The 20,305-nt window shown below is 41.4% G+C and overlaps 1 protein-coding gene and 1 long non-coding RNA gene across 6 annotated transcripts in view; both read left to right on the forward strand.

The window, feature by feature from the left end:
* The first annotated feature begins 72 nt into the window (after positions 1–72).
* The window catches only part of CTDSPL (CTD small phosphatase like), an 84,963-nt gene continuing 64,730 nt past the window's right edge, over positions 73–20,305 (forward strand). For 2 of the 5 annotated variants that reach the window (XM_017828654.1, XM_017828655.1), the window contains exon 1: positions 74–252. In XM_017828654.1, the coding sequence (XP_017684143.1) occupies positions 177–252 (76 nt within the window). In that variant the 5' untranslated portion in view covers positions 74–176. Of the gene's footprint in view, positions 253–20,305 lie in introns of all 5 variants that reach the window. The other 3 variants (XM_017828656.1, XM_017828658.1, XM_017828653.1) reach the window with 2 other exon arrangements.
* On the forward strand, positions 8,286–20,242 carry LOC108504060. Its single transcript, XR_001876982.1, has 3 exons — positions 8,286–9,314; positions 16,467–16,473; positions 20,233–20,242. It is a non-coding gene; the product is annotated as an uncharacterized LOC108504060 (long non-coding RNA).

Genomic DNA, 20,305 nt, shown 5'->3' on the forward strand with positions numbered 1-20,305 from the left:
TTTCTTGTTAATTTTTATTTTTTAAATACAAACCCGCGTATTGATTTTTTTTTTTTTTGAACAAACAAACAAACCAACCAACCCGCCCCCCCCTCCCGCCCCGTTCCCCACTCCCGCCCCGCACACACGCCTGCCTCTGGGAGGGAAATAGCCAGGTGGAATCTCACTCTGTTTCCATGGACAACCCGTCCATTATCACCCAGGTGACTAACCCCAAAGAGGAGGAGATCCTGTCCTGCACTCAGGATAAAGGTGAGCTGCCTTCTCTCTTTTCTCTATGATTTCCCCACACCCCCCCCTCCGCTTAAAATCGCATTCTTCAGTGACCGTATAATCCTCTCTAGGCTACTGGGAATAGAGGAGGGCTTGTTGGGTTTGGGTTGGTTTTTTGCTTGTGGGGTGAAGGTATTTGCATGAATGTCTCTGAATTTGCTTACTGGATACAGCCGAGAACTTGTTAGAGTGTTTAAATGCCAAGTTTAATCGGTCATTTAAATAAAATACTCTTGTTCCTCGAGGTTTGGGGAGGTAACTTTGTGCGGTGGTCACTGTGCCGTTAGTGCCCCGCTTCAGGGGAGGGATACCTGTGCTGGGTGTGTTGGAACGCTTTGAAATCTCAGCTGTTAAGATTTTAAATTTTTTTTTTCCCTCCCCCCCTTTTTTTTTTTTTTAAAGCAAAATAAAAAATTTCGGGTTTCTTTCTGCTTTCCTGTGTTCTTTCCTGCCTCACATTTCAGAATGTGTAGCTTTCAGGTTTGTTGGAGGATATTTGCGCTTCTCAGAAGGAGATATGCGCTACTTTTAAAAGCGGCTCTGTTTACTCAGTAGATAAATAGTTGTTGCCTGTGTGAGGCATCGTGCCTGGATTGTGTTTTGCTCCTAAATGAGATGAATCCAGCCTGGCCGAAGGAGGTGCTTCCGTCAAAAGTCTGGGTGTTGATGAGTGCCCTTAACCTTGTTTCTTTTTGGAAGCTCGGAGCGGTCTTGGGGCTTTAAGTGGTTGTGTCCTTGCGTCTGGTGGTGGGCAAGGTACAGGGTGAGCAGCAGGGTTCAAGTTCTGGGGAGCTGTGTGTGGATTTGGGAAAGTTACTTGGATGTCAAGTTTATGCTTTGTTGCAGGCAGTCCTGGTAAATAGGGGAGAAAGGACAGAAATTAGAAATAGTGTCTGTGTTCCCTGGTAGGTACAGTAAAACCTTCGAGTGATCTTCTAAAAATGGCAGATTGATATATCTTGCCCTAAAATGGATGGATTTCGTGTCCAAAAAGCTTCCATTTTTGTGTGGCTCGTCTTGTAAATAGGGAGGGGTCCCATATTGTTGAAGTTGCTCTCTGTTACTTTTGACTGAGAGGCCATATCTGAAATATCTCTCTTCTCACTTCTCCGGTGCTGACTGCAGAAGTATGAAGGTACGTTTATTAAAAAAAAAAAAAAGCCATGAGGTTGGGGGTTGTTTGAACAAAAAAATTATTGTTTCGTTCAGCATAGGAGTGTTCATGGAACTCTCTTTAATTCCTGTCACTTGTGAGGTGATACTTCCACCACGAGGCCTGGTTTGTCTCAAGGGATCTGTTGTGTTTTCCTCTGTTTTGGCAATGTGGAGCATGGAGTATCTACAGTAAGGTGCTCTGCTCTGCCTAAGACTTGGTTTGGGGTGGATGTGCGTGATACTTTGCTCAGATGTTGTCGTGGTGTTAATGGGCTGTGTTATTGTAAGTAGTGGAAGGGCTTCATTAATATCAGTAGCAGCTGGTTGAAGTCTGAGTGTAAAAAAAGCCGGTTGAGACAAGTAGGGGAAGATTTGACAGCTCAAAATAAGAGTAAGCATCCACATCAAACAAGTGGCTTCAGAGTCCTTGGTAGAGCGAGCAAAAATATGCATCTAACTTGCATAACTCTGCAGTAACTTGCATAATGTGCATTGTGTTCTTGCTATTGGTTTGTCTTTGGCAGAAAATGGTCTTCATTGCAGAGTAGGGGCTTTTCAGGCTGTGTGTTAGCGAGGCTGGGCGGGGGGAGAGGGGAAGGAGGGGGAATCTGGAGTTCGGAGACAAGGGAACTCCAGCGTCATCTTCATGCAGGTGGTGAATTACCTTTTTTTCTGTTTTTGGGGTGGTTTTTTTTTTTATTGTGGTTAAAGTGCATGCATTGGTTTGACGATGTGCTCTGCGGTGAGACTGTCAGATCACTCCAGAGCAACTTTTGCAGGAAGAGAGCTGCGGGTCTGTCCGTGCTGGGCTCTGGAAGGAGCGCGCTGCTTGCTCCAACCTCTTCCACTACAGGTTTTCCCAGTGCTCGAGGTACGGAGCTGGTGAAAACCCGTTGCTCTACCTGCCTTCCTGGCGTGGTTACATATCACGTCACCCAGTTTTCTGTCGGATTTCTTCACACTTCTAGCAAAGCCTTTAGGTCCGGAGAGCTGCGAGAGCGCCCGGAGCAGAGATGGGAATACTGATAAGGTTCCTAGCAGGAGACCGGTGTTGAGCGAGTCCTCCCTGCTAATTCTGAGTGAACTGAATGTACTGGTACAAAATGGCTAACAAATATGTTGAGGCATCGTGAATTAACTCTTTGTTTAACGAAATCAATGATCACCTGAGCCTAAAGTCTGAAATACAGCAGCTCTGTGCTGTGTGAGCCAGGGCTGTCCAGTTTAATGAAAACCTGTTTTTTCCTCCGAGTTTAGTGTTTGGCTGCAGAAATAAATTCCAGGGTACTAAGTGGCATGTGGTGGCTTTGGGGAATCAGTGTTTTCTTAGGGTTTTTGAGACCTTCTGTTGCTGTTTCTTGAGGGGAAAAAATGAATTTATTTTCCTGTTGTTGAGCTGGAGAGAAGCAGTTTTACAGTAACTGAGCAGCTGCTAAATAATGCATGTGTCTACCTTCAAGGTTTTGATTTTTCTCCCAAGATTTTTTTTTGAAGCTTTTAATCAGATGTGAGTCCAGCATTTAGCCTGATTTATTTTTTAAAAACGTATTTATGTTTTAAAAGGAGGTCGATGTGCAGTACAGGCTTATGCCAAATTTCTCCTGTGCAAGGGAGCGTCGTTGGCAAGAAACAGAGCTGGTTCTCTGGTCCTGGGGCACTTATGTTTTTAGGTAAATAACAAGCTTTACAAATAAAAATGCCCAAGTTATTTTCTTGCTAGCCCAGATGTATTAAAAAGTAGCTCTTGAGATAAGTGAAGCTGTGAAACCTTGTTAAAGGGGAGCATTCGAAGATGGATTTGTTAATGTTTATTTTTTACCAAATTGCAGCAAATTTTTGAAGGTGGAAAAAGCCAGATCTTGGTATGTGAGCCATTCCCTAGTATGTTGCCACATGGTGGTGCACTGGATTTAGTTGTCTGTCAAAATGAAAGCTGAGCATGGAAGGTTTGCTACAACCATATTTTTTTATTATTATTATTGTAATGTTCTCAAATGCCTGTGGTGTTCGTGCTGCTGGAGGATTTTGGTCCCTTCCTATGTTGTCAGATTAGTTCTGGGAAACAGAAACTTTGGTTCTCCCAACTAGCAGAGATTTGTAGGTGCTTGAAAATATTTTGAACACTGAATCCGCAGAGAATTTAATTCCCTGTTAGTTGTTTAAGTAACAAAAATAGTAGTTCTTCGCAGAAATATTTTATGTTGTGATCATCTGGCACTTCTGGGAATTGGAAACATAACCAAGACTTGTAATTTGAAATTAAAATGGAGACATAAATACGTGAAAGGGGGTTTGTTATAACAGGGATAAGCGTGAGCAACTAAGAAAAATATAAATAAAAGCTACAAATGAAAATTGAAAATCTGATGAGTTTTCTGTGTAATTAATTCTGCAGATAAAATCAACTGTTTATTTTCTAAAGGAAAGCGTTAATTCTTATTATTACTTGAACAGAGACCTGTAATGCAAGATCTCTATGGTTAAATGTATAGAAAACAGAGCAGTGCTGACGGGCCCTTGCATTGAGTGTAACATCGAGAGCGTGGTCACGGATGGGCAACAGACATTCAGCCCAAAGAAGGGAATTTCCCTTTTTTTTACCTAAATGCTTTAATTTGATCCTCATAAATGATGCAGATTCTTGGCTGTTTCCACGTGCCAAGTTAAATAGTGGCGTAATACTAGCCCAGTCCTTCAGGTACCTCCTTCAGGCTGTGGTGGTTTGTTTTCTTTCTTCAGATAAATCTTTCCTGACTTCTATAAAAATTGTCAACTGGGCATCTATTTTCAGTTGTTTAGAGTTTAAACTGAATGCTGTAGTGTCCCTACAAATGTGTGTTTTCTTATGCAATAAATTACATGAAAGAGGTTCACAGTGGAACCTAAACCATTGTAATTTTTTTTTAATCACAGTGAGTCCCCGAGGATGTTTCCACAAACAAACTTCTTTGCCTTCTTTTCTTTCAAATAAAATTGGAATAACCACCAGCGAGAGCAATATTCGTTATGATTTTAAAGAAGAAGTTCTGAAGATCTCAATTTAGAAGCCAAAATAAGTGTCTTTGTGTCTTCAATAAAAAAAAGGCATTTTGAAAATAGCTGAAAATATTTTGAATGTACTTTTTTGCCATTACATCACCAGGATTCAGAGCACTCAAACATTTGAACATATGTTAATGATCCTGAGACATTGTCTCAACAGAGTTTTATAATATTAACTTCAGAATTTTAGTGTTAAAGTAGCAATTTAAGGAGGGGGGGAAAAAAAAAGTTGTGGAAACCACTCGGGCACTGCAGTGGAATGTGAGTTGCTCGCAGAGGGTAAAATTTTAAATCATTAACTAATGGCATAGCTGTTATATGAAACCAGAGTGGCCATACAGTAGGTTTTATGTTCCAAGGAGACTGTAGTAACCTGTAGTAACCCAAGATTTGATTTAAGCTCACATTTAACAGGCTGAAGTGCCCTGGCAGTAACAGGAATGATAACTTTCATGAATGTCGAATTCTCGGTCGGTGTCTTTAAGCTGCGGCGCGATCGTTTCTTCGTGGTGCCACCTCAATTCATGCTGGTTTCAGTGCAGTGATTTAACTGAAGCGTTCCAAAGTTTAACGTGCCTTTAAGGGGAAAAAAAACCAAACAAACCCAAACCCCAAAGTTGACCTACATTTTGTTAATTCAGTATTCAGAAATGCAAATAGCATTTTCTGACACAATCGGTAAAATGCGGCGTGATCGATGCTACGCTTCAGCTTTCGGAGTTTAAGCTGAACATTACAAATAAGCCTCGGGATAACAGGTCCATGTTTGTTTCTTTAAAGGGACGTTAAACTAAAATGCTGAGAAAGCAAAAGCCAAGAGAAATGAGACTCGCTTGCCAGTGTTGGTGAAGGACGTTCCCATTGGCCTAATAGAGAGGTTTAACTGTGGGAAGCTTATTTTTCCATCGTGGAACACTGAATTTATGAGTTTTACTGTCTTGTAAAAGTCATCATTCCAACATGAATATGATGCAAATTAGATCTAGCCTGCAATTTTTATGTGTGTTGAATCTTAAATGTTCCCTCTCTAAGCAAGTACACTTTGGTTTTCTGCTAAATTTTGAGTTGGAAGAGTTGTTGGCAATTACCACCATGGCTGGGGCTCAGTGTTACATTTTCAATTCAGTTCTGAGTTTCAGGCGATCCTGGATATGGAAATGTGAACTTGAGGAGTGAATTTGCCCAGTACTCAACCCCAGCCAACGCAGAATTTTGGATGGATTACGTTGAATTGTATTTGAAGTGTTTCTGTCCACAAGAGTTAACACTTTCTTTAAAAAAAAATAAAAATTAGGAAAAGCAAATACAGGTCTAATTACCTACACTCTTCCCTAGGCTTTGCCCACTGTGTGAATCAGTAAGGGAAAATGTGGCTCATCCCTCTTTCCCCTCCCTGCCTGGGGGATACATCTTGCTGGGAGAGCAGCTAGGAATGTGGATCTGTGGGACCAGGGAGGAGGGGAGAGCTGCCAAAGTGCTCCAGCCTATCTGGGGGACAGAGCAGAGGGTATGAAGTCCTGGCTCTCGGGGGCTGTGGAGCCCAGACAGAGGCTGGTAGTGGAAATGGGAATAGTTTTAGTGTCTACAAGAGGCTCCCAAACTTCCCTGACCCCCTCCATCTTCCCGGGCACTGGGTGCTCCCATGATGAAGTCAGAGGGTCTCTGCCCACCCAGTTGGGTTGTGTGTGTTCCCTTGTCCCCTTTCAAAAGTGTATCCAGAAAGGGGAAGGAATCTTCCAAGCTGAAATAAGACAACAGCTGATCATTCTTCAATCAGCCAAGCCTATTTAGAGGTTTAAAGACCACATCTGGATTGCTGGTAAGGATTGTAAACCATCTGATTCCTCTCAGCAGTGGAAACCTGGCTGGAAAGTCTCACAAAAACTTTCAGCAGCATCTCTGCAGTCTTCGTGTGTCTGTTCTAATGAATGATACTGATATAAGCTGTATTTTCGGTGCTCATCTCAAACAGGATGACATCTTCTCGTTGGATTTAAATTCTTTGCTGAACTTGCAGAGCTCCAGGAAGGCACAGAGGGAAATTTGCCTCCTCTGCTTTAGTGTCATCAGAGATGCTTTTAAGAGTTTCATGTTGGAAATGTTAATCTTCTGTAAATTCTGCTTTTGCTGGAATTTGTTGGGAGCTCGCTTTATTTTTACTTGGGGAGGTTAAGGCATAAAATGGGCATAGATGTGACAAATATGGAAGCCTTAAGTGGCATCTAAATAGATCAGAGTAAAAATACATTCCACGTGGTCTGCTGTGGTATAATTTTGGCCCTCTTTTTTGTATTTCTAGAATGTTTGCTGTAAGACAAAAAAAAATAAATCCAAGTGAGTCCTATACAGTCCAGTCCTTTCAGTACCAGCTGCTGCTGTGAAAAATAGATATTAGCAGTAAAAATATCAATTTTAGCCAAAGGAGCTGAGAAAGTTCTGTGAGTGGTGTTGGGCCTACATAAAGATTGTAGGCTTTATTCAGTCTGTTATCAAAATGATCACTTGCATCAAAGTGCCACTTCTTGTTTTCTTTGTACAAGATAATAAATTATGATTTGTAAAAAGAAGAACCCAATTACTAGAAGTGATTGGCTGCACTAGAGACTAGAATTCTATTATCTAGAAAATTTATTGCGAGTTAAATCTGAATAAATGTATGGTAGACTGGGATTCTGGGGATGTCAGGGGCTTTTTAAATGAGATTTTTTTCCTTATTTATTTTTGCAAGAAACTATTACTCTCCTCTGAATGCTTATGAATGTATTTAAAGCTTGACAAATGGGCAAGTAAGACACTGCAGAACCTGTTCTGTGCAGAGGAGCAGCCCCAAATGATGGATGCCTCATCTGTCAAAATCTACTGTGCATGTAACTTTTCAAAATGTTTCTAAAATTCCAGGACCAGTTTGGACAAAACAAGTGTTTTATGAACCCAACCTGCAGTTACAGTTTGTATAGTGATGATATTGTTTAACGTCATCTTGTAACTGGTCAGCTGTTTCCTGCCACTGTTGCAAACCTTATTTTCTTGGTAGCAAGCGAAGTATTGATTTTTATTCACTGCCATGCTCTCCCCCACCCCCGCAGCTCTCTGCTTCCTGAGTTGTATTCCAGGATTCCCAGCGGAATTGGCAGTAAAACTAATCTTGCCGTTTCCCAGTTTGCTGTAATCAGCAGTAAAATTTGAAACTCTCTTGTTTATTTGATGATTTGCAAAGCTTGGTCATCCCCTTGGTCATCCCCTCCTCTCTTGGCCTCTGGGAGTCAGAGGGAGGAAGAGGGAGAGGTGCCTCTCCAGGTCTTGGGGATGAACTCCTAAGCTCAGAGAACACTTTGGGGTGGATGGCTGTGTTTCCACCTTCATAGCTGTCAGAAAGATATTCTGCCACAACGCTGCTGTTACACTGGACACGTGGAGGAGAATCCAGGTGTTTCTTTGAAGTAACGTTGGTAAAAGAATTTTTTTTAAAGGCGGGAATTTTGCACGGAGTCGTTCCGAGCCCGTGTTTAACAGTTTGCAGACAGTGCTGCCTCATTTCTGTCCACAAAAGCTGTTTTGTATTTTCATGCCTGAGTGTTTACATACTTGCATTGGTTACCCATGAATGCACGTACATGTGGTTACCGGGGATCTAATTACAGGAAAGCTTTTGTAGAATCGTGGAACAGTCTGGGTTGGAAGGGACCTTAAAGATCATCTGGTTCCAACCCCCTGCCGTGAGCAGGGACACTTTCCACTAGACCAGGTTGCTCAGAGTTCCATCCAGCCTGGCCTTGAACATTTCCAGGGATGAGGCAGCCCAAACTTCTCTGGGCAACCTGTTCCAGTGCCTGATCACCCTCACAGGGAAGAATTTCTTCCTGATATTCAGTCTAAACTTACTCTCAGTTTGAAGCTGTTCCCTCTTGTCCCATCACTTCCCACCTTTGTCCAAAGTCCCTCTGCAGCTCTCTTGTAGACCTTTAGGCACTGGAAGGGGCTGTAAGGTCTCCTGGAGCCTTCTCTTCTCCAGCTGAACACCCCCAGCTCTCCCAGCCAGTCTCCACAGCAGAGGGACTCCAGCCCTCTCAGCATCTTCATGGCCACCTCTGGATTCGCTCCAGTAGGTCCACTTTGGAAAAGTTCAAAATGCTGGGCGTGGGTTTTGAAGTTTTGCAGCCTGAGATTTGCTTGAACTGTGAGGTTGGCAGTTTTTTCCTAGTGATGATTAGACGGATAGAAGCATTCTGCAGAGGATTAGTCAATAGTGGCGTGTTCCTAGAAGATATTTAATCGTTTATACTTGCTTCAGCCAAGCACAAAGAAAGGTCTAATATTTACCATCTGGAGAGAAAGGAACAATTATAAAGTAACTCACTAAACTTTCACAAAAGCTTAGAAATTTAACAAAATAGGTGCGTGGGACTTCTCAACTAAAACTGGTCAGAGATATACATTAACAATTTGAGGCATGCAAAGCATTTCAGGAAAAACAGTTCAAGCATATATTTTACAGGGATTTTTGGAGTGAAGCTTTGACCTTTTGGATTTTTTTTAATTCTCTCTCTTGCTGTGTTTTGCTTTTCTTGCCTTTTTACGTTCTGATGAGAAGTTCTGGAGCAGCAGCTGCTCTTCGTGGTGTGTTTCTGTTGAAGTTCAAGGGGCTCAGAGGTACTTGGAACTGGTGGCTGTGTCTGGGTATAATTCTGGTGTGTCAGTGCTGGGTTAGTGGTTGGACTCGATCTTAGAGGTCTTTTCCAACCTTTGTGAGTCTGTGAGAAGCTGTAGTGGATGTTTGGGAGTGAGGTGGTGCAGTGATGAGGAACCCAGGACCATAACTGCATGGACAGATTGTCTCCTGGCAAGTTGGCCAAGACGGTGTAGGAACTGTCTTACAAAGAAAGATATTCTATGTGTTTCTTAACTCCCCATTGAAATTTAGGAAGATAAAGGTCTTTATCACTTCCAGTGATTGTTGTGCTGTATTTAAAGGGAGGAGATGCACAAAAAATAACCAGTAAAATAGAGTAAGTTTGGCAGGGCTCTTCCCACAGTACAGCGTGGCTTCAGAGGGAAAGGCAAAATATCCCATTTGGGATAAAGGAAGTGTTTGCTCCTGCATCATACAGGTGACCTGCATAATCCTTGAAGAAATGGTTCCCAAAACAGTTTATCTGGGAATGCCTAAACAGGGTTAACTGGCAGCAATTCGCATTTGTTACAACTAAAGTAATTTTATGAAGGTACTGAGAAATAATATTATGAAGGTACTGATTGTGTTTCAGCATATGAATTATGTGTCATCAGTCACAGAATCACAGGATGGTTTGGGTTGGAAGAGACCTTAAAGATCATGCAGTTCAACACCCGTGCCATGGGCAGGGACACCTTCCACTAGACCAGGTCATTCAAAACCTCATCCAGGCTGGACTCGAAAACTTCCAGGGATGGGGCAGTAGAAGAAGGAAGGGGAAGATTCCTTTACATAGTGACCAACTGAACGTGTCAGGTGTCTGTGCTTAAATTGATCCTGAACTCTCACCCACAGTTTTTCTGTGGTAGGTTACGGGTGCTGGAAGCTGCTTCCCTTTGCCAAGTCATTTGTTGGCCAGCTGCCAATTCTCATTACTTTTTATGATACGAAGCTGATTTTGTTGAGAATCAGTAAGTTGCAAATGATTTGAGAGCTTTGGAAGAGGAGAGGGGGAAGGTTATGTTAGTTGGGGAATTAAAAAAAAAAAAGAAAAGGAAAAGAATACTGAATGCAATCTGCAGTGCAATTCATTTGCTAATTACACATTGACATAAATTGGAAAGTCCCAGAAGGAGGGGGTTTGCAGCATAACTGGAAAACAATTTGCATCTGTGTAGAGGTCTGTGCTTATCCACAGAGGAATGAGATTTTAACTGGATTTGTTTAATCGGGTTTATCGTGAGTACATAGTTGTGGGATTCCTTTTTCCTCACATTTCAAAATCTCCTGTCTTTCTGGAAGATTCCCTCTTGTGTTGAGATTAAATATGTCAAGGAAGGATGTATGGTTAAGTTTAATGGAGACTGAAAGTGAAACCTAAAAAAAAACTCTGGAAACGTCCTTCCGAATTTTAGAGTGGATGGAATACTTGAATGTTTCTGGCTCCAGATTACCATGATAAAACTGACAGCTTAATGCAAACTGTGCCCTGAAATTCAGATGCCTTTTCTCCTGCCCTATAAGAAATCTGAAACACTCCAGCAAATTCATTCTCTCTCTGTTGGAAAAGTTACTAAAAGCTGATTGTTCAGACTAACTACATGCTAACTAGTATTACTACAGAGAACATTTACTGTTAGTATTATGACAGTTTGGTCTGTTTTTTTCGTTACAAGTCCTTCAGCCTTGTTGCTGCCCATCATGTTACCCTACAGTTGCCTCCACTTCTCCTTGGGTAAACATATCATGATGGGAAAAAGGACAAAAATCTGAGCAAAACTAGAAATCAAACCTGACAGTTTTGAAATAGGAATCCGTGCAGGTCTCATTCCTGTATTTACTTGTGCTGTTGCTGCTGCACATCATTATAAATTACCTGTTTAGCATCATTCTGGCAACAAGTGAGGTCTGAGAGCAGGATGGCTTTAAAAATGCCACCACCTCAGCTGTTGTGGCAGTGATGGATTCTTTTCAATACCTTTCAGTCAATCAGTTGTTTATCTTAAACATGAGAACTAAATGCTGTTACTATCTGATGTTACAGAACTGTAATAATATTAAAAGGAGAAAAATGAACTTTCAGACAAAGTCTGCCCCAAGAAACAACCTCAGTAGATTCCTAAGGACCAGGTGTCCCTGGATCCTTCAGGTACCCTTCCCATCGGATGCAGAGTCACACTCAGTAACTACAAAGGTGGGATGAGAAGGAGGTTTGGCTTTATAATTTCTGTTCAAAGTGTTCTTTCAGGAAAAGTCCTAAATGGAAAGGATGAAACTGTGCTATTCACTTTGCACCATGGAATATGTTGGATTAATCCCTGAAGTGCAAAATTTAACATTGGCCTTGTGCTGTTGTGGTTCTGTTCAAGTGCAGTTTCCACAGAGGGTTCTGATCCTTCCCCTCGCGACCCAGAAGTATTTGTTTCACCACACACCGTTCAAATAACACCTGCAATCTTCTTAAATTGTAAATCTAAAAATATTGATTGGAGCTCTGCGACATAAAAAATAATTCCCTGTGCTCCTACGTCCAAGAAAAAAACCAAACCCCAACACACTCAAAAATAAAATCAAGCGAAGCAAAGCAAACAAAAAAAAATTCTCAGTAACGTTAGCAGGGATATAAGCTGTGAATGTGCAACTGATAATGGAAATCTCAAAGGTGACCTCGTGGTGGTGACCAGGAGGACACAGCAGTGCAGTTTCTAGCAAGGTAACCTGGCACTCAGACTGTGCCAATCACACTGGTGGACAAGGGCGTGTGTCTGTGTGAGTTGTGTTTGTACTAAAACATAGAAGTAATCCTGGCTTTGTTTTGGAAATGTCTTCCATGGCCACTAAAGACACGAGAGTAAAATAAGTCTGCTCTGACTCATCGCAGAATATTCTGAGATAGTCCTAAATTCAGCATGTTAAGGTTAATATCTGTTTAGTTTAGGTTTTGTTTATCCTTATGCTGTGGATGGGGGGGATGCTGGAATTCACTTGATATCATTTTAGAAATCCACAAGTAAAAATTCATTATTTTTCAACAGGCAGTAATGCACATAGTACTTACCTAACCAAAAAACACTTGATTTTTTTTCCTTTGCCAATGGTGCAAGGTTGAAATAAAATGGTTCTATTGGCCATGTTAAATACTTGCTAAGAGTCAAGTGGGAAAACAAAAATTTATGGTAGGGTTTTTTAACTGTTTTCCAGTAATTGTCAGCCCAATACATGCTGCTCTTAAAAAAAAAAACCAAAACAAAACAACAAAAAAAACCAAAAAAACCCAAAAAACCCCAAAAAAAACCCAAAAAAAACCCCTGCAATTTTTATTGTGAAGATGATTTCTTAAGTACCACTGTAGGTGGTCTTTGTATTAAAGCCTTCAGTAACAAATGGCTTTATCTTCTCTTCTGCTAATAAGGTCAGTAAAGGTTTCTCCCTTGGATAATAATGACACAGTTTTGAAGGCATAAGAATCCCAAGTGGAAAACAGGTTCACAGTTTTCACCTTTTTAATATCTGCTCAGGTGATGGGCAGCTGGCTCTGCTACAGAGTATTTTACAGGAGTAAACAGGCCTTCTTGCTTTAATTAAGAGTGTATATGTAGAGGAACTGTGATTGTCTGGGAAGCTGTATCCTGTATTTTCAGTTAAATAGCTGATAAAATGCTGCGGTTGTGGAAATGACTACCAAGTCCAGTAGACAGATGCCTTTGAAAACAGTTTTGGTTTTCTATTTAGTCATCAAAAGCAATCAAACATTTAGTGAAGTTTGATGGTCTTGTGCTGTAATGAAATAAGCACTGAATTTTTCCCAAGGTGGTAAAGTAGCTGTTTGGACCCAGTATCCAGAAATACATTTAAAAATTTTTTTTCAAGTTTACTAAGCAACAAAACACATGTAAATTGTTTTCTTTGCAAAGTCTGGGTGGATTCACTTCTCTGGAATCAGTTGTCTTGCGTGTTGAATAATAGCAGAAATGTACTGAGAAGAGAATTGAGTATGAACATGTTAAATTCATGACTTGTGTGCTAGTGAAAGGGAGCAGCAAGTATTTACTAGAGAACTAACTTCTTAATTCTTCTAGAAAAAATTAAAACATTTCAACTGGACAGAGAGCTCAAATGTTTGACCTGAAGATACTTCCATGGCAGTGTTTGGGTAAAACTGACCACTAACACCCTTCCCTCTGGAAAACATCCCATCTATTTATATCACTTCCCAGAGGTTAAATGCAGCCCTTGGAACAGTCACAGGAAATAATACCAGTGTGCTTCTAAACCGTGACCTGCCTTTTGGTCCAAGTGGCCAAATAAGCCACTTTTCTTGATTACTGGGAGGACCACATGTCATTATTCCTGCCCTGTGTGGAGCCTGGAGGTGCCACATGTCCCACTGTCCATCACTAACTCCCCATTTCCACTGCCTGGTTGGTTTGTTTGTTTTTTTTTTTTTTCCTGTGTTTATTCACGAACACCACTGTGTATCCATTTCAACCTTTTGGTCCTTTTTGAGGGAAAGTTGAGCCAGATGTTCTGTTGTCCCTCAGCTGTGGATGCAGGGCTGGAAGAGGCAGTGTCCTGCTCATCTCTAATCCTCTCAGTGTGACAATACTGTCTCCTAAACAAGGCTTTCTGCCTCCATTAGTGTTTTCAGTTCAGTCATTTGCCTTTCTTGGAGGAACCCTAAGTACTTAAATACCTGGTAGGACTCTTTCAGTCAAGTAGTTGGCTTGACTGATAAGTCAAGTACTGTTGCCAACAGTGCTGGAAATTCTTTCATGTGTGAGAAGAGGAAATGTTGCTGTGTCTTACCAGGTGGTCAGCATGGGAGACTTTTCCACATGGCTTTGTGGTGTGTGCAGGTAAATAAAGCGGGTTTGTTTTAATAACTGGGGGAGGCAACACAGGCACTTGCAGGATGCAGTCGATACTGCTGCTGTAGGTGTCTGCTTCAGGATGACAGGAGTTGTGTTGTGGAGACTCTGTTAACAGTAAAGGAAGCCTGCACAGGTTTTCACTGACTTCTGTGCTTGCCTCTGTGTAAAGACGAGTGAAATGGAGTTCAGACTCCTAATTTGACAGCTTTGTCATCAGCTCCTCACGCTGTATGTGCCTCACTGGTGTTTGGCTGCGTTGCAGCGTAACCAGAGATATGGACTTGCAGAGTCCCACCGTTTATCTTTAGCTCCTCTTCAGAGGAGGAGAAGGAGAAGAGGGAAAACTTGGCAAGAGAAATTCAGTGGTTGGTGGTGGTGTTCTGCTGCTCTAAGTTTAGCAGCGTTGGGGGTGGTTGTTAAAACGGGCTTTCGGAGTTCGAAACCCTCCCGTTGGGAGCAGCCTTAGGTAGTGCTGGAAGCCCATCAGCGCTGCCAAAGCCCAAACACCTGGCTCAATTTAATCAGTAAATCAGTAAAAATGGAAGAGGTTCGAAAGCTCCCCCTGTTGCAGGCAAGAGTCGCGTGGTTTGCTCAGGGACAGACTCGAGGCAGCGCATTTAAATTGCCGTGTGGGGAAGTTTCGTGTCACAGCGAAGTCCTGTCGCTCTACTCCATAGAGGCAAACCTGATCTCAGCATCAGCAGGGGCTTGTTGTTTTGCCACTGCAGAGAAACTTCTTGTGTCTGCTACGCAGCCAGGAGAACAATATAGAGGGTTATGGAAAGGCTGCATTATCCCGGGGGCCTTTCGGACGGTTTTTACAGTTTCTATAGGATGTTAGCAAATCCCCCACTGCAAAAAGCTGCAGCTGAATTTGATAAAATATCACCTCTTCTGATTCCTTCTCTGATGGAGTTCGTCAGATGCCTTCCTGAGTGAGTACAACCAACATTTTCATATGTTTATCCTTCAGCATGGCCACGGAATCTGTTTTAATTTCTGAATTAAATAAATACATTTGCAAGATCGAGATCCTTTATGTAATTATTTATGAAAAGTGTTTGTAAGAAACTTTTCAATTCCTGTTCTTCTGATTTCTGCTGCATCAAAGGGAAATTAATACTCAGTTCTGGAAAGGGAGGGCAGTTCATTTGGGATGATCACTAATACTGGCTGTAGAAGGAGATGGGGTGCTGTTGTGGAATGAGGGGTAGAGATCACATGTACATGAGGGGTTTTAATGGATTCTGACTTGTGCAAAGAGAAAAAAAGAAGTCCAAAGGCTGCATCCCATTAGAAGAATTGCTGTACGTCTAACATGTTCAGGAAGAATTAATTTGCTGCACTTGCAGCAAAATGAAATTTTCAGAGCTGTTTAGAACAAAGACTTTATTTTTTTATTTGATGAATTTCATTTGACTTACACTTGCAGTGATTTGGGTCTTGACTTCAGGGTGCTCTTGTCAGTGGAGGGAAAGATGTTGAGAAGATGGAAAAGCCTTGGCAGAGCTGTTCCAGGGCTTCTGTCTTCCTCGTACCCGTCTTTCTCCTTTTGTGAACTCAAAACTGTGATATTTTGGAACCTTGTCTCATCCCTCAGATATGCCTGGCTTGGCACCTGTACAGGGCTGTGTTTGTGTGAGCTTAAGCTCTGGTTCAAGGGGAGGCACTAACACAGGTACTTGCTTCATGTTTTGGGTTGGAAGGGTATTGAATTTACAGCCAACTTTAAGCTCCTGTCCTGAAATTCTCCCTTAGGATCAGATTTAAATCATTCTGCAAGCTCAGCTCTATGCTCAGTGGTGTGATTTTAATGGGGCTGGTCCGTGACACTAAGGATAAAATTTAGGTGGCTGCTGGAGCTTGACAGGATAAGATTCATGATGAAAGTTTGCAATTTAGGAAATATTTACAGGGCATTTAGCAGTTGGTGAAACACTAACACTGTTCACCCTTTTGCTGTGATCAGTGATTAGCAAGGTGATATTTTATTTCCACTGGCAGACTGTGGTGTTGCCTGCTCTACCTGTGCTGTTAATGGCCCAGGAAGTAATTTAAGGGAATGAGGATGCCTAAATAGTAAGGATCTGGAAAAAGAAGATAGGTCAGGATTTCTGCAGTAAATAGAAAACTGAGAGAAAAAGGTAGTTAACAGAAAACTGGAGGGAAGATGAATGAAAGCTTTTAAGGAATTCAGTGTGATGTAAATGTCAGGGTTTTTAAAAAAAATCACCTTTCAGGTGTCACACAAGCCCATTTTAGCATTTTTTTATTTGGCAGTGTAGGTTTTCAAGATAAAAATACTAAGGTTTAATTTTCTACTGCAGAAAAAGAGTTCTTTTAAAAAGGCTTATTGTTCATACAAGACTGGCAGAGTAATGTTAGGAAGAGATTTTTTGTTTTGTTTTGTTTTTAAAGTGGTATTTTCTTTGAACCCATTAGTGGTATTTTAGCCCTTGTGTCTAATTCTTTAAATAACTGAGAGTTAGTTTGTCTTCCTGTATATATATATAAAAAGTATAGGTAAATAGCTGCTGCTCACCTTTGGGTTTGTTACTGTGAGAGGAGGTTCCAGGCTCATGGCAATGCATAGAAATTGAGGTTGGAAGGGATTTCTGCAGGTCCTGCCCAAAGCAGGGCTGAGGATGCTCTGAGCATTCCCTGGTCAAGTTTTGAGTATCTCCAAGGCTGGAGATTTCACAGGCTGTCTAGTGTTTGAGCACAGTTAATTCCTGATATTTAGGAGGCATTTATCCTGCTGCAACTTGGGTCCGTTTCCTCTTCTACTGTTCCTTCGTATGTACCTCCAAGAATCTCACTCTGTGTTCTCTGTTACCTTCTCTGTAGCTCCTTCTGCCTTAAATGTTAACTTAGATGTGCAAATTTATAATAAAATGCTTGTTTGTCCAGTGTTTCCCACTTCCTCAGGCAGTCCTCAGTTCACTTAAGTATAATTTGTCTGCAAAGATCCCTCTCTTCCATTATGTTTGTAGCGATTTTCAGTTTAAAGCCAGTGTTTCATTCTCTTCTTGCACTTGCCTTGGCTGTGTTTTTCCTGAAGACAGGAAGATGCTGTAGCTGTAGGTTCTTCCTTACACAATAATACAGTTTTGTCATGCTCTCATATACTCTTCTGAGACGTTTTTTGGTTTAGCACAATCACATGTTGAAGGCACTTATGCTGTTGTGCATGCACAGCTTTTAAAATTTTCTAGAATAAACAAAAGTCCCACTTTAAACCAAGTGTGGGTTTTGACCAACTGTGTGTCAAAACCCGCTCAGAATCCTAACTCACTTCATTTTAAAGGGATGCTCTTCTTTTCCAGCACTCCTGTAGGATTTAATGTGCTGGTTCTTGAGACACTGTACCCAAGTTACTGAGTGTTTTAGTAAATCCATGCTGTTCAACCACAGGCTTTGTTTTTTTTATTTGCCCAATGACATCCAGAAAACTGATTTGTATAAGGGTAAAGACAAAGGCAAAATTCAGGCTGGCAAACATCAGTGCTTTTATGCCCACGTGTTCTGTGTCTGAGCTACAGTTAACACCCCATGCACACCCTTTTATTTGGGTTCATTTTCTCACAGGGTCGAAGATGGGAACCTGTGGTCAGTGGCAGAGAGTTCTGCCAGCAGTAGCAGATTGTGTAATTGTGGGTTTGTGTCTTGAATGTGTTGTGGTAGGGACTGTTGTGTGTTAGGGTGATACTTTGAGTATAAAATCATAGAATGGTTTGGGCTGGAAGGGACCTTTAAGGTCATCCAGTTCTAACCTCTGCCATGGGCAGGGACACCTTCCACTAGACCAAGCCCCGTCCAGCCTGTTCTTGAACACTTCCAGGGATGGGGCAGTAGAAGAAGGAAGGGGAAGATTTCCCCTTCATGGCTTTTTTTATCCACTTTGAGGCCATCCTACAGAGTACCTGGTGATGTGCAGCAATGGTCATAGGCAAACTGTTTTTTCTGTGTATGTATTTATGTGATGGTAATAGTGGTACCAGCTCACCTTTTCAGAGATGGAAAGGGGAATCATGAGATGTTGTTCATGATATTATTACTATTAAATTCAGTGTGGTTTCCACTCCTTGACAAACATGTTCCTGACTATGTAGTGCACTCACACTTTAAATAGTTTGCTGTTTCTATAGGTGTATATTCACACTCAATTTGGAAGTCAACTGAAGTTTGTCTGGATTTAAAATTTAGATGAGATTCTTTACCTCTAAAATTCAGCTTCCTCTGTTTTAAAATTCAGAGGTTGTTAATATCCTGCAGCAATTTTGCAGGGCAGTTTGATGTATTTTCTGTAAAACACACAGAAACCGAGCCTTTATAGTCTCAGTCAGTAGCATTTGTATTTCTTAATTTTTTTTTTAGCTGTTGTGGATAGGTTGATCTTTACCTGCTGCCTGAGTTTACCTTTCCCAGGACATGTAGGACAACAGTATTTTATGTACTGCTTTTCAACCTAACTTCTTATTTTAGCACAGTCCCTGCAGAGGTGAAACAGCTTAATGCTTCATACAACCTGCTGTTCACACAGCCTCAGGAAGAATGTATACGCTTCATTATTATTATCTTAGCATTTAATCAGAATACTATGAACATTAATTTTCAGTGCAGAAGATCCAGAAAAATTACAGGGTAGATACTCCTGTAGAAAATCTGTACCTCATTTAAAAAATCCCCGTGAATCCTGTCTTCAAAGAAATAAAATATATCTAAAATTCCCTTTGTATCTCCCAGTAAAATTCTGAAGCATCCTTTTTTTAGCTTCAGCTTTACATTTTGCAGTGCCCTTTGTTTTATTGCCATAACACCAACTAGTCCATGAGAAGCCAACTCTAAACTGTGTCGTGATGGCAGGTTGCTTATATTCTGTTAATTGTCTCAAACAAAACAATTTGTGTTAATTACTGCTTGGGTTTCTCACATTATTTGGGCAAACAGCTCCATTACACTGAATAGCACATTTTCTGATTGTTTGTTTGTTTGGTGAAAGTATTAGTGTTTCCCTTCAGTGTTTTGCTTTAAGATTAACATGTCATTAAGCTGCATAATAAGACAGTCTTTATTCTCGTGCAGTGAAATGGCAGGGGAAGGCAGGGCGTAGTTTTGCAGTTTATTCAAGAGAAGTTAAAAAAATAAATAAATAAAAGTCTCTGAAAGTGGATTAGTCAGTGACTTGGCTCTCTCTGTCATGGGATAGCAAGACCCAAACTGAAGCATTTACAGCAAAACACATGTTCATGGAGGTGGATTATTTTGCCAAATGCTGCAAAACACAGAGTGTCGGTTCCAAATTAGTCCATGTAGCTACTTTTTGCATAATTTGGGGAAAAATCATCTCTTGGTTTATCAGCAGGATCTAGTATATTTTATAAAATCTTGTGCTCTCTGTCTCTGGTGTGGATTAATAGAGGTCTCTTTAATAAACTACAGTTTGGGAGATTAACAGTTAAAAGATTCTTTGCCTTTGGAGGCAAGAAGTTAATCTTTGACAGCGCATTTCTGACATGTTACTGGAAATCACTCTGTGCGCCCGCTCTGCTGCTATTTTCAGCATTTGTTGTGGGGCTCTTTTCAGCAAAACTGCTGTCAATGAGAGCCCTGTGGAAGCAAAAACAGCAGCTAATCCATGTGTGTTGTATCCATGGAGTTAAGTGCTTAGCTGAAATGGAACAAAGAATTGCATATAAAAACAAATTTCTTTCTGATGTGATGCTGCACCTCGAATCCGGTGTTGAATTTTGGGCCCCTTGCTACAGGAAAGACATTGAGGTGCTGGAGTGTGTCCAGAGAAGGGAATGGAGCTGGGGAAGGGTCTGGAGCACAAGTATGATGAGGATTAGCTGGGGGGGTCTCAGCCTGGAGAAAAAGAGGCTCAGGGGAGACCTTATCACTCTCTACAACTGCCTGAGAGGAGGGTGTAGCTGGGAGTTTGGTCTCTTCTCCCAGGTAACATGTCATAGGGCAAGAGGAAATGGCCTCAAGTTGCACCAGTGAAAGTCTAGATTGGACACTTTGGAAAAATTTCTTCACCAGAGGGGTTGTCAGGCACTGGAACAGGCTGCCCAGGTCAGTGGTGGAGTCACCATCCCTGGAAGTGTTAAAAAGACATGTAGATTTGGCATCTGGGGTCATGGTTTAGTGGTGACCTTGGCAGTGCTGGGTTAATGGCCAGATTCAGTTGTCTTGGAGATCTTTTCCAACCTAAAGGATTCTGTGATTCTGTGCCATGACAAGCTGCTTCAGCCTCATCTCTGTTTCCTCAAGTGTGTTTGGCTCCCTT

Source organism: Lepidothrix coronata, unplaced genomic scaffold (assembly GCF_001604755.1).
Source record: "Lepidothrix coronata isolate B3197 unplaced genomic scaffold, Lepidothrix_coronata-1.0 Scaffold151, whole genome shotgun sequence".
Lineage (NCBI taxonomy): Eukaryota > Metazoa > Chordata > Aves > Passeriformes > Pipridae > Lepidothrix > Lepidothrix coronata.